Genomic DNA, 14,499 nt, shown 5'->3' with positions numbered 1-14,499 from the left:
CCATGAAGAGAAAGGGTGGTAAGTGTTCTATCTTGGGGCCTGTTTTATCCTCTATGGAGGAGGTGACAGACAAAAAAAACCTCAGCATCTGCTACAGGTGGAACACACACACACACACACACACAGCACCTTTTTACCACCAACTGCCCTGTGGGAAGGATCCTGATTTTCTTTACTATATCAGTACTGTTTCGTCTTTTGTTTCATTTTTAAATGCAATTTAATGTTTCCTCTCAGCTGCTTTGGAAGGATTCGTATCCTGAAAGCCAGGATATAAATAACTGTAATGAAATGAATGTTAAAAAACTGAATGAGATAATTAAGTCCTAAGGCGGGAACGTAGGGTGGGACTGTATGTTCATAACAGGCACTGCAGGCCAGTCCCCAGTTTTATTCAGTTTTGAGAAGAAAAATCAGGCGGCTGATTTTAAAAAGCTGTAATGGACTACAGAGACCATCTGCAAGACAGAGGTCATTAAACTCCCTTTGGGCACTTTGGTGTGCTTCTCTGTCAACACCACTCTCCACACACCAGGGATGGGGAATCTATGGTCCTTCAGGTGCAGATGGACTACATCTCCCATGGCCCTTGTCCATTGGCCATGCCAGCTGGCGGTAGTGGGGAGTTGTGAGTCCTACCACATCAGGAAGGCCACCTGGACCCTAAATCCCAATTTAGCTAAAGAACGTCTAGTCAATGGAGAAGTGGCAGCCAATGACAATTTCATTCTCTGGAGGACACTTGCTGCAACACCCTGGAGAACTTTAGCACAAATACGTCGTGAGCCTTTAAAAACCCATGATCTTAGCATTTTGAACCACTGCATTATATGCTGTGTATTTTTATACTTGTGGGAAAACTACATTTCTCTCTCTCTCTCTGCTGGAAATCTTTATGCTGCAATTTCTTTTTTATGATATTGTGGTTTTAATATTGTATTATTTTTTTATTAGATGTTGTCAGCTGCCCAGAAAACCATGTTACTGGGTGGCCTGGTTAAATGCCGTAAACAAGTAAGAAAATATACTTATTTTCTTATGGGAAAGGAGGTAGCAGGAAATAATAAAACCTTCTGTACACTTACCTCCCACTGTAAATGAGGGGGAATGTTCCGGATCTGAATCTTCCTGCTCCTGTAAAGATATAAAGTCCCCAAAAGTAGAGATCACATGAGTCACGGGACAAGAAATTGCTTTCTTGACATCACACACCAGCAACTTTAGCTGAGAGATAACTAGGACAGCACAGTGAACCCTTTATACACCCCCCCCCATTTGTTCCTTAACAGTAGCCAGGCATATGAAGAGCTGGTACAAACTATAACTTCTCCATCTATTGTCTTCCACACCCTGAAGCACAATAAATGTTTGGGATTCTCAGCAACCCAGCCTCAACAAGTAAGTGAAACACAACACCAGGAGTGTAACCCAAAATTAATCCATTTGGATATTTAAGAAAATGGATGTTGTGAAATTCACCAACCCCTGCCAGCTATACTATCCGAATTTCAAATGTGCTTTTATTGTATTCATCAACTGCTTTCACATCAATATATGAATAAATTACAGTTCAAGCTTATGCATATCTACTCAGAGGAAAGCCCCATTAAATTCCATGAAACTTACTCCTAGTTAAGTGTGTATAGGATTACATACTTAGTGATCCTGGCCCAAACTTGAACTGGCAGGCATACTCAAAATATAAGCTTCACTTTCCTTCATTAACAGCTGAGTGCTATGTTCATTAAGGGAGAAGCCAGGTATGGGACAATACTTTACTTACAAATGGATTGCACAGCACTATGGAAAATGCTCCAGAACCCAAATAGTTTTATCAAGCATTGGGAATCTGAAATTAGGGCGAAACTAAGTTTGAGTAGTACATTTTGGCATGCACTGAACTCTACTGTCGCAGTAAACAGGCAGTAAAGCTGAAGTGAGACCCGACTTAAAGGCAAATTACACAAAAAGGGTGACAGTCAGCACCCAGTAAATACTCACCACTGGGCTGCTTCATAAACATCCCCAACCCCGGGGCACCATTTAGGAAAGGCAAGAGGAGGCCGTCCACCTCCTCCTGTGTTTCAGACAACGTATGACTATTCCTCAGAACTATTAGGGGATTTTAGAAAGAGTGCTGGAATTCTTTTCCTTTTCTATTAATTGTGAAATTAGTGACTGAAATTAAGTGAAGCATGGGAGCCACTGCATTCCTCATTCGTAAATGCGAGTCACTTCCTTTTTATTGGGGAAGAATGTGGGGCGGCTAGAGGGAAAGACAGTGGCCTGAGTGTTCAGGTTGGGCAGGCCGTTCCCATCTGGTCTGCCCCTGCGCTGGGTCTTTGTGGAGCGCTGCCTAGCCTAAGGCCGGGGGGGGGTTTAGCACTGGCCCCTGCATTAAAACAAGCTAACAAGTAGTGACTGATCTTCAAACCTTCTAACACACGGAAAGGGCTCCACAAAAATTATGAGCTCATAATAGAAAAGGAAAACTGGGGAAGTGCAGGAGTATTAACTCCCTGAGCCATTTCACACACAGGTATTGGGAAAACCATTTATGGCTGTGTATACCATCTGTTGTTGCTTTTTAAACTTATTTGGATTTTTGTGTGTTTATTTGTAAACCAATGTTGTTGTTTTTTAATGAAACTGCAGTATAGAAGTACTTTGGTAGATGATAGATAGATAGACGTGTGAACATTGCACAAGAACATGCACACCCATCGAAACAAACTTGTCACAATGTTTATATACAATAGAATGCATGCATATTCTTTGTAACCCTGTACACTCATTGAGGAAAAATTTGGGCTGCCAGTTTAGGGTTGTTTTGGGGAAAGTGGTGGAAGATTCATATCAAGCCTGGACTGGAGGCCTCAACAAAGCAAAGATTAAACTGCAAAACAAACAAACAACTAATTTATTTTAAGACCATGTGTTGCAGCTCCATCTCCTTCGGTGAGAAGCAGTGATTGTCTCTGCGTTAACAGGAATAATAATAATAATAATAATAATAATAATAATAATAATAATAAAAAAAAAATTATTTATACCCCACCCATCTGGGTGGGCTTCCCCAGCCACTCTGGGCGGCTTCCAACAAAATATTAAAATACAGTAATGCATCAAACATTAAAAGCTTCCCTAAACAGGGCTGCCTTCAGGAAAAGCAATGTGCTGATATTACTTCTGCGCCAGCCTTCCCCAACCCGCCACCCTCCAGATGTTTTGACCTACAACTCCCATCAGCCACAGCCAGCATGTCTGCAGTTGAAATCCAGTGAAGCTGAATGTCGGACAATTCACGACATCTAAAAGTAATCACTTCTTCCTGTAGCGCATAATTAAACTAGGGAGCTTGCTCCCACGGGGGGCAGTGATGGCCACCAATTTGGATGGTTTGAAAAGAGGATTAGACAGGTTCATGGAGGATAAGGGTATCAATGGCTCTTTAGCCTCCTCAGGCTTCTGAACACTAGTTGCTGGAAATGGCAGGAGGGGAGAGTGTTATTGTGCCTGGGGCCTGCTTGTGGGTTTCCTACAGGCCTGAGGGTGGCCACGGTGAGAACAGGACGCTGGGACAGATGAGCCATGGGCCTGATCCAGCAGCCTTTTTGTGTGTTCTTATTAAAACATATGCAGGGCATTGGGCTGGAGAAGCTGTCTTAGGTCACAGGTGGGATGCAGAAGCCATGGATGCTACTAAAGAGATACAACATGCTGTTGTGCATTCCCCAGTTCACACGCAATAAATTTGCTATGCAAATATTACTTTCAGCGAGGAAATCCTATGTTTTCCACATCGGGGGCTTTCAAACCTGCTAGCCCAAGGCCCAGTTGGCTGAAAATGGCTGAGGCCCTCTAGTCTCAAAATGGTGGTAGATGTAGGAGGAGTCTGTGCACAATTATTGACATAACTTTCTACTCATGTCTACTCCATCTTTGCAAATTGCTGTATTCTTTGCCACAGTAGCAATGAGTTCCATCGTTCATCTTTCTTCAAGCCAAGTGCAGACATTTGCTCTGAAGGTATCGTGGCTTTTTGGATCCATCGGGATGGGCTTTTCTTTTATACTTGCACCTTTCCATCCCCATACGCATCCCAAAGTATTGCTACCCATCTTGTGTAATTTCCTCTCCCATTCTCTTTCCACACTGAGATAATCCCTTATATCCTCCTCCCCAAAGGAAACGACGACACTTGCCAGCTTCTTCATCCCTCCTCCCTGGTCCTGTTACATTCAGTTCTTTCTCCTATATCAGCTTTCGTCTCCTGCCCCCTTCCAGCAACAGAGAAGCTCTATCAGAGATCTTCCCCCTATGCATAACGGAACAGTTGCCAACAACCTTGCATGAGCCAAAAGACAAGTAAACAGGAGTGAGCAGCTGAAATTGGCTGGGGGGGGGATATTCTGCTGAATCTCTTCTTGTTTCTCACACTAGGGAGTGGGGAAATCATAGAAACATTTGCCTGTGCCACTGGGTCAAAAGAGACACAACAGTAGCCACAGGCAGAGTGCTTGCATGTGTCAATGTTCTACCCACACACCGTACCATAAATGCACTTTTGTTATGTGAGCCACCCCTTTCGCCTTTATGGCTAACACACCAGCAATATTTGACACTCCAGGTAACTTCTATGAACACTGACTTCTCATTCTACCAGATTACAAAAGGTGAGTTAACTTCCTCACAGGTTCTGCAGCCAATCCCAAATTGTGATAATTGCATTCTCTCTCCTGACAGCAGCAGTGCTCATTCAGGGAAAACTAAAACATAATTCCCCAATAGCAGATAACAGTAAGGTAAGAGCTCAAGCGCAGTCTGAACTGAAAATTCAGGTTCCACTTTCATTTTCTCAGAAATCAAATGTATCCAAACAATGGAAAATGTCTTTATACAGTGACAGAAATATTAGTGCAAATGGTGAAACATGAAGCCAGTGGCAAATCCAATTTTCTGCCTGCCAATAATTCACTGAACATTAATCCTCTCATGGATTTATATGTGGGGTAAATATACACCATGTTTAGTCATCTGCTACAATGGAGAAGGCAGGCCAACATTCCCATTCATGTGACTCAGAAGCCCAAATCTTTAGAGTTTATTCCACATGTCTGCAGTACAGGGTGATGTGAGACAGGATAGCCAACTCTGTCAGTGGCCAATCCATCTGGCTGTGAAATACTTACATATGAAGAATTTGTGACCTGCATCTGCTTCTTTGCCTTATCCCTCCTCATCTCCTTTCCGCTTTTTGTACCATGTCTATTAGTTTCTGCTCACATTTACACTACTGCCATTGTTTTCTAGCGGCATTTACACCATACATTTAAACCACGCTTAAAGCACCTTACTTCCTCCGAAGAATCCTGAAATTACCCACTAGCGCTACAATCCTCAGTACTCTTAAACTACAGTTCCCAGGAGTCTTTGGGAGAAGTCGTATCCTTTAAAATCTTTAAAAACTTTTTTTTATTATGCTTTAGTACTTTTGCTTCTGCCAACAAAGGTCCGTATAGTAAAAGCTATGGTTTTCCCAGTAGTGACATATGGAAGTGAGAGCTGGACCATAAAGAAGGCTGATCGCCGAAGAATTGATGCTTTTGAATTATGGTGCTGGAGGAGACTCTTGAGAGTCCCATGGACTGCAAGAAGATCAAACGTATCCATTCTTAAGGAAATCAGCCATGAGTGCTCACTGGAAGGACAGATCGTGAAGCTGAGGCTCCAGTACTTTGGCCACCTCATGAGAAGAGAAGACTCCCTGGAAAAGAGCCTGATGTTGGGAAAGATGGAGGGCACAAGGAGAAGGGGATGACAGAGGACGAGATGGTTGGACAGTGTTCTCGAAGCTACCAGCATGAGTTTGACCAAACTGCAGGAGGCAGTGGAAGACAGGAGTGCCTGGCGTGCTCTGATCCATGGGGTCATGAAGAGTCGGACACAACTAAACGACTAAACAACAACAACAACAAACTTTTGCTTCCCCAAGTTGTTTCAATGCCTGGTAGATTTTCAGTTCATTTCTCAACTCTCCAATACATAAAACAAATGATACCACATGCACCATTCATTCATTCATTCCCCGCCCATCTGGCTGGCCACCATGTTTATTGCCTGTGAAATACATTCATTATATTTTCTTGCTTGCAAGGAAGGTAAGCAGCCCTTGAAACGTTTAAGGACGCTTCTAGATTGTAGCTCTTTTCAGAGAGGTTAGATCAGGTGCCAGGCAAAATCAGGTTATGCAATTACAGTTGATTGGGAGGTCTTGGGCAACAGACCCACTGGAAAGTGTGGGATAACACTTGGTTTGAAATATCATTTAACCTCTCTGCAAACAAATCAGAACAAATGCTCATTAAATGGCCAATGTCATCTTATCTCCCTGCAAACTAATTAGGATGAATGCTCAATAAGGAGGTCATCTGGAAGAGACTAAACTCAAAGAGAATCACAAGCACAACTCCTGAAGCAACAGAAACTCCTCTGGAACCTATGCTGAATCCCATTGTTCCAAACCAGACAACATTTCAGAGGTTAAAGTAGGATTTTGACATCAGTTTACCTTAGATTCATGAGAGGAAGCAGTTTCAAAAGCCCCATCAGTAACCTATTCTACATTGTATCATGTTGAAATAGGTACTGTGGAAACATTTCATTATCAGCAAAAGCTGTATATCTAGGTTTGATGACTCTGCGAAGTGTTGCTAACTGCCAAGAGGCAAAGCTTCACGCTTTAAGTCACATATCAGTGCAATGGCACTGGTTTCAAATTATGTTGGCAAAGGACCAGCCTAATGCAGTCCAGGCCACATTCAGTCTTAATTTTGTCCTTGTACAACCCAGCAGGAAGGAGGATGGGGTCATAGAATCATAGAGTTGGAAGAGACCACAAGGGCCATCGAGTCCAACCCCCTGCCAAGCAGGAAACACCATCAGAGCACTCCTGACATATGGTTGTCAAGCCTCTGCTTAAAGACCTCCAAAGTAGGAGACTCCACCACACTCCTTGGCAGCAAATTCCACTGTCGAACAGCTCTTACTGTCAGGAAGTTCTTCCTAATGTTTAGGTGGAATCTTCTTTCTTGTAGTTTGGATCCATTGCTCCGTGTCCACTTCTCTGGAGCAGCAGAAAACAACATTTCTCCCTCCTCTATGTGACATCCTTTTATATATTTGAACATGGCTATCATATCACCCCTTAACCTCCTCTTCTCCAGGCTAAACATGCCCAGCTCCCTTAGCCGTTCCTCATAAGGCATCGTTTCCAGGCCTTTGACCATTTTGGTTGCCCTCCTCTGGACACGTTCCAGTTTGTCAGTGTCCTTCTTGAACTGTGGTGCCCAGAACTGGACACAGTACTCCAGGTGAGGTTTGACCAGAGCAGAATACAGTGGCACTATTACTTCCCTTGATCTAGATGCTATACTCCTATTGATGCAGCCCAGAATTGCATTGGCTTTTTTTAGCTGCCGCGTCACACTGTTGGCTCATGTCAAGTTTGTGGTCAACCAAGACTCCTCCCTGTTAAAATTCATCTTGTTTGTTTTTGTCCTGTTCTCTATTCTGTCAAGGTCGTTTTGAAGTGTGATCCTGTCCTCTGGGGTGTTAGCCACCCCTCCCAGTTTGGTGTCATCTGCAAATTTGATCAGGATGCCCTTGAGTCCATCATCCAACATAAAGATGTTGAATAAGACCGGGCCCAAGACAAAAACCCTGTCAAAACTAGAAGTAGTTGGTTGTCTACCTGTTGCTGGTCTCCCTGCCTTCCACCCTACCTGTTGCAATGGGCACTAGCCACCACTCCAAATAACTTAATTTGGTTTTAAGCTGGCAAATGAAGGGTCATGAAAGGAGAGCAGAAATGAAGACTGGAGGGAGAGGGAGAGATTAGCTAAAGGCAAACACAGTCAAAATGCTGTTAGGGCTTTCTTACCACTCATTCAAGTGGGTGTGTTTTCTATGGTTTTAACATTCAATGCCAGCTCTTGCAAGTTTAGCCTGACTCAAAGCTCCATCACTGTGGAAATGAAAGGGCAATGTCAAGGTGCAAGCATGAGTCCATTTGCATCACCCGTGAGATGGAGGCTTCTAAGCAAGACAGGAAAACAATGAAAGCACCTGTTTTAGTGTTGCATCAAATGAATCAATAAACTCTGCTCAAGCATAGTTCTCATTACTCAGCCAGAAGCAGAGTATGAAAAGTAAACAAGCACAGCCCACCACACTGGAACACCACCCAAACTACCCCTTCCTCCAAATCGCCCCAGTGCTACCCCACTCACTCCTTGCTGAAGGTCTGCCAAAATAAACAAACCTACAAGTCATAAATGAATACACTGGGTAGCAATGTTCAGCCTAGGCTTCTCCAGATTCTGCATCCTCTGTAACAGATGTGTCATGAGAGAACCTGGGACCACTTTCCCTCCATCAGAGTTACTAGTCCAAATGTTGTTTGACTCCAACTCCCATCATCCCATGCTAGTATGGCCAAAGGTCAGGAATTGTTGGAATTGTAGTCCAGTTAATGACTGGAGGGCCACATGTTTCCCATCCCTGCTGTTGAAGTACTAGAGGGAAACTGTTGCTCTACTTGCTTTCCTGCACATACAGAGTTGCCTATCAGAGTTGGTGAAAGCAAAGCTAGAGGTATCACTGACCCAGTGGCAGGTATTACTTGATGAGGAATGGGCAGTAATAAATCTTTGATATAAAGAACTCAACATGTGATCTGAGTCACCTCTTGAATAAGACCACATGTCCATCCTTCTAACCTGCCAATGGAGGGAAGCATTTCTCGAAAACACAAGCAGAGAAAAGACACACAAGGCAGCACCCATTTTAAAATAATTTGTAGCAGAGAGTTGCACACTGTTAAAGTCTATTTGTTCCACACTTCAGCCCCCTCTAGGCTTCTTTTACAAAGTCTGCAGCAGCAGCAGCAGCAGCAGCAGCAGCACAGATTACATGGTGTGAAAATAAAATCTGAAAATAAACCAGTAAGGCAATTTTTTTTATTATTTTAAATCCAGCTAAGACCTCCTAGAAAAGTTTGAAATTGACGGAACTGTTGCAGAAAACGGGGGGGGGGGGGGAGAGAATCCAAACAACAACTATGGGTTTGAGTTTTACAGCATTGCAAGTGGAGCCGAAAAGAATGATAAAAGACTTTAGACAGTACTGTTTTCTTTCATGTGGCAAGTGAGAGGTATTTAATAGTTTTCAGCTTGATGACAATGCCCACAAGGAGAATAGTCTTGACTGATCAATTTGAAGCATACCAAACACCTGGCAAAAATGTTACATACAGGTTCTTTATTAGTGCTCAGAGTGAAGCACAAGTCTATACGTGACCAATTTAAAGCTTTTAGCACAAACTTGTGAATTGGGGGCAGTGGGCTGTGTGAATCACTTACTAAAGATTGCATCGTGAGATCAAGAATGAGATCAAGATTACTGAAAGAGAATTATATAACCCTGGAATGTTCAATAGACTATGCAGGGCAGCAGCAGCAGCAGCAGCAGCAGCAAAGCAGTGGAGGAGACTGAGTGACAGCAGAGAAACAAATGGGCTCTCTAGTACAAAAAAGTACTTTTTTTTAAAAAAAGGTCAGCTTCAGGGACAGCCCCAGCACTAAAACAGGGTATGCAGAAGTAGCAAAGGCACACTATGTATGCCATCAGCACAAATTCCTCTACATGTGGGAAAGGAGGACGAAAATGTGGCTAATGGAAATGTATGATCCAAGTGTGTGCTCAAGACACACCTTTCAGTAAACAACTCTCATCACAATGCAACTCCAAAGCATCCCTTCCCCCTTACTCTACAAATGCACACAAAGCACACCCATTGATAAATCCTGACAGCACACCTCTTTCCCCCACCACAGAGCTGCAAATTCAGTGTCTCTCCCTACCCCAGAAGTCAGAAAATATAAAAGCAGTTGCTTGGAGGAGAGGACCCCAAAGAAGAACATAGGAGACTACCATAGGAGATCAGTGGTTCATCTAGTTCAGCACTGACAGTGGCTCTCCTTGCTGGCCACACACAGAAATACTGGGGAGTGAACCTGGGACCTGACCACTGAACTACAGCCCACCCTTACAAACTGATTAGGCATGCTCATCCCTTCCCCCACCCCAGCCCATTTAGGGAGATAAGCAGCATGCATATTGCAACTGGGCAGGAGCATCTAGGCAGCGACTGCCAACAAGGTCTGCCCTAACAGACCACTGCACAGCAGTGCCTTAAAAAAAAGTTTGCTCTCCTGCAAGAGACAGAACATCTCTCTTAAGGAGAGAACAGTGAACCTCAGGTGGTTTGATTTCAAAGTCATTTTCTATCCTGCCACAAGAGGGCACGCAGCCCATTGTTTCAGCACAGGGGAGCCTAGATACGATAGACCATAGGGTTTTTTACAAACCACAAACAGCATTTGCATTGAACTCACCAATTTAGATGGAGTTTTGCCCTAGTCCTTCAAATGATAAGTTTTATGGCACAACTGGCTTTGCATGTATCCAAACTGAAGGACTCGGTGAATGTTATTCTATTTATAAATCTCATTCTCTTTTTTTTAAAAAAAAAACCCACAGAGCAATTACATTTAAAGTGTATGCTTACGCAGGTACATACATTGTTCACCAGCACGCTTTACACAAGAAAACCCTAGTAACTGCTGGTGAAAGTCCATGCTTCTTACGAGAGTACTAGCAGTTTAACATTGCTTTTCTGCTGGAACTGATCTTTCTCTTGTGGGTATAATCTTGTTTTGAAAGATGGCTCAGGAGTATGATGGGGGTTGATTTACCTTTTTCTTGAAAATAAATAGTTGGGTAGACTGCTCTCCCCCCCCCCCGCCCCCGCATTCCTTTGCAAAAAGTGATAGGCACTATTTTTCTTCTTAAATTCAGAGGAAAGACAGAAAGAAACAACAGCCCTATAATGCTCACTGGTGTGAACATACAAGCTGTACACAAGTCAAACACTTTCCTGCGGAAACTAATGTGGTTAACATACTATGGTAGTGCATTTGCACCTGTCTTTTCAAACTAACAAACAGGAATAAATATCCTTTTTTGGTTTCAGTTTCTGCCTCAGTGAAGGGAATCCTCAGAGAAAAATAAACAAAAGAAGGGCCAAACAACTCTTATTCTTGGCCCTATGATTTTTTATTTAAAAAAGATAACAAACATTTCTGAGGCCTTTGCCCCTCACTGCTGGTTAAGCCTTTTCTAGGAAGATGTTAGTCCTAACAACAACACAAAGTATTCACAGGAAATATTAATATGTCTTCCCAAACATTTCCTTAGTAACCCTTGCAACATTGCAAGACAGCCCAATATTATCCTCCCATTGCAGAAAAAGGAATTGGGGTGTGGGTTGAGGCCCAAAAAATAATGGTTGACCTACGGCTACCAAATGAATTCACAGGTGTGGTGGGAGAGACCGAGCATTTGAACCAGGTCCCCACAGCAACTAACAGTATATCATAACACTTCTCAAAAGTTGCCATCTTCTGATTTTCAGTGAGCTAACATAGACCAGTAGATAAAGAGAGCCAGACATCAAGTAAAAAATGGGAGTTTTCATCTCTTAGCTCCAGATCCTCTTCTATAAAATGGGAGCAATCATCTCACCTAACATTTTTGTGAGGCTGAATGGAGACATGAGGTGGTCCTACGAATCTAAGTGATGATGATCTAATTTTAACCACAGAACTTTTTAGGCGTTTGTTTCTCCACACAAATAGCATCTTGAGCATGAGAATATGGAGATGGGCATGCTTTCCCTCCCCACTCCCATCTGCAGTGAGAAACCCGGTCTACTTGTATAGGCTCCCCACACATTTAAGTACTCTGGGAAATCAGCTAAAATGCTCAACTGAAGCAGGCTCCACACTGCAAACAGTCGCCATTCAGCTCGTGGCAGGTGGCAACAGTGGGGTGAGCACACTTGGCCCTCATTCCAGCTTTCTGCAATGTTGATCACATGGAAAAGCACTCCCGGAAAGGACCAATGTCTGCAGAGAAAAGTATCTCAGCTTAACAAAACAGATACATACATACTTCCCAGTGCCCTTTGCTATCCTTTTGAGGAAGAGCTCAGTGGTAGAGGACATACTTCTGCATGCAGGAGGCCCTCTCCAGGTAGGTCTGGGAAAGTGAGTTCCTTTCTGAAATCCTGGAAAACTGCTGCCACTTGATGTGCACTGTTCTAAACTAGATGGACCAATGGCCTGACTCCTTGTCATGACTTCTCTAAAGGCACTGATGTAGCCTTCATTCAGCTGATGCACCCATTCACTATCAAGACAGAGATATTCCAATACGAAGGGAAGCTGCAAAGAAGAGGAAAGCTATGAAGAGATCCTTTTTCAGACAACAGTATGTGCCCATCTGCAGAACAATGCATAGCCCCCATCCAGGCCCAAACAGCTTGCTAGGGCTAGGAATGAGAGGAGGAGGAGTCTGACATCACAGGGCATGCTGGCCAGCTGCATGGCAGTACTGAAGACACTTAAGGAAATGAGTCAACCTCCACGCCATCTGCAAGAGGCTGACAGTCCTACAGTGGAAGCATCCACAAACAAACAGGTCCAAAGGGCAAGAGGAAGGGGGTGAGGAAACTATGCAAATCAATCCTTCTAGATTTACTATCAGGAGGTTTTTGTTTTGTTTTGTTTTTTTAAAAAAGCTATTTCTGAGAAGCTTGTGCAGGGGGAGGGGGTATTGATGGAAGGAGGTTCCCTTTGCTAGCTCCTGGCCTTCCCAAGTTATATTCCATAGATAAAACATCAGCATGACATTTGAGCTTTTCTACTATTTTGGTAGCACGTTTCACTGTATAAAATGATTTTACAAAACTTCTCCGTTTATCCTCAGAGATGCGTTTTTTTTCCCTGGACAGCAAAGATTGTTTTGGCAGAGAAAGTAAGTAAGAAAGAAAATGATTATATAAAAGAAGATGCATAATCAGATGCATTCACACACCTCACCACTCCAGGCTCCCCCTAGACTAGGTTTGCAAATGGGTATTCAAGATCAGATTTGTGAAACAGAGACACTCAAGATGCAAGTTAGTCTATAACACTTTCCCAGTGGAATATGAAAGAGAAACTCACCTAAAGCCCCACAGCTGAACAGGATTTAAGCCTGGACCTTGAAAGTCAACATTTCCTCTTCCAGAGCATACTGACTAGATTAGTGAACCTGCTGCCCTCCTGGTTCTCCAGCTAGCACGGCAGTTTGCTGTTCAGAGTTGGAGTCCAAAACTAGATCTAGAGGGCATCAGGCTGGCAACTGAAATAAGATCATCTCTCCACTCCATCAGAACAAATCCTTAGGCACTGACTCCTTTGGGCAGATTTCCCCAAACTGATGCCCTCCAGATGGGCTACAACTTCCATCAACCTCAGCCAGCATGGCAGGACTACTGCATGTTGACCAATAGGGAGAAAAGTTGTCCAACTGCGGCTTGACATAGCTTCAAGTATTCACCTGCACTGGAACGACATTCAAAAAACCTGTTCCTCTAATGTGGAAGCCACTTTTTGTCATCACATATAAGCTCAAAAAAACATAACAAACCTCTAGACCAGATATTACCTTCAGAGGAATGATACCAGCACTTGCTTCCATGCTTGATGACTACTCGTCCAGTCTCTTCTTACCTGTAACATATATAGGTCTTCTTTCCTCTCTTCCTTTTGTCTCACCCACTGAAATCATGCACATCTTCCACCGCTTTTCAAATGGGCTGGATTTCAGTACTAAATATTGAATAAATGGCAGTGGGGAAATACTTCATGCCTTGCTCCTTAAAGACCTAGCTTCAAATCATCACATAAATGAAGCTAGAATTCTGCAGTAACAATGCTCATCATTTACTAAGAGTAAACCCATATGGGCACGGATAAAGGCCAGAATGATCAGAGACTGTGGGAGGCAAGCGCTTCTGGGGAGATGCTTGTGGAGAAAGGAATTCAACAGTGCAGTAATAACCATATAAATACTGTTTGATCATCACCAATGTATGAATCAGTGCCAAGGTGTGCACTTGCAAGTTTGCTGCAGTTGATGTCAAAGGGTTTGTCAAGCTGCAGGGTGCTACTAAACATGATGGTTTCTGATGCATCAGCATAATTCATGCTTCTTCAGAATTATTTCCTGAAAGTATTCCAACTATTCATCTAATGCTCCCTGTGACAAGCTGAACAGAAAGGCCTCTGGTAAGCAGCAAGGAGACATCAAAACTTGGCTTGGAAAGATAAACCCAGCAGGCCTTACTCAACAACACTTAGGCCAATCCTGGGCATTGTGCTAGCACATGACTAGAGTAAAAATGGAAAGTCTGGTTCTGTGGAGAAGTGGGTTTGCTGTGCAAGAGCTCCAAATCAAAATCAGCCTGAATGTGCCAGACTGAATTGCACCTGATAAGAGCGGGAGTCTGGAAATGCCTTTAGTTTCGAGTATTTATTATTATTATTATTA

The 14,499-nt window shown here is 43.2% G+C and overlaps 1 protein-coding gene across 2 annotated transcripts in view; it reads right to left on the bottom strand.

Annotated features, from left to right (window-relative positions):
• The window catches only part of IGF2BP2 (insulin like growth factor 2 mRNA binding protein 2), a 60,041-nt gene that overhangs the window by 24,874 nt on the left and 20,668 nt on the right, over positions 1 to 14,499 (bottom strand). For both annotated transcript variants that reach the window (XM_081192635.1, XM_081192636.1), the window contains exon 3: positions 1,086 to 1,134. In XM_081192635.1, the coding sequence (XP_081048761.1) occupies positions 1,086 to 1,134 (49 nt within the window). The remainder of the gene's footprint in view (positions 1 to 1,085; positions 1,135 to 14,499) is intronic.

Source organism: Podarcis bocagei, assembly GCF_964188305.1.
Source record: "Podarcis bocagei genome assembly, chromosome: 4".
Classification (NCBI taxonomy): domain Eukaryota; kingdom Metazoa; phylum Chordata; class Lepidosauria; order Squamata; family Lacertidae; genus Podarcis; species Podarcis bocagei.
The sequence above is the reverse complement of the archived record's forward strand: the minus strand, read 5'-3'. Positions and strand labels throughout refer to the sequence as shown.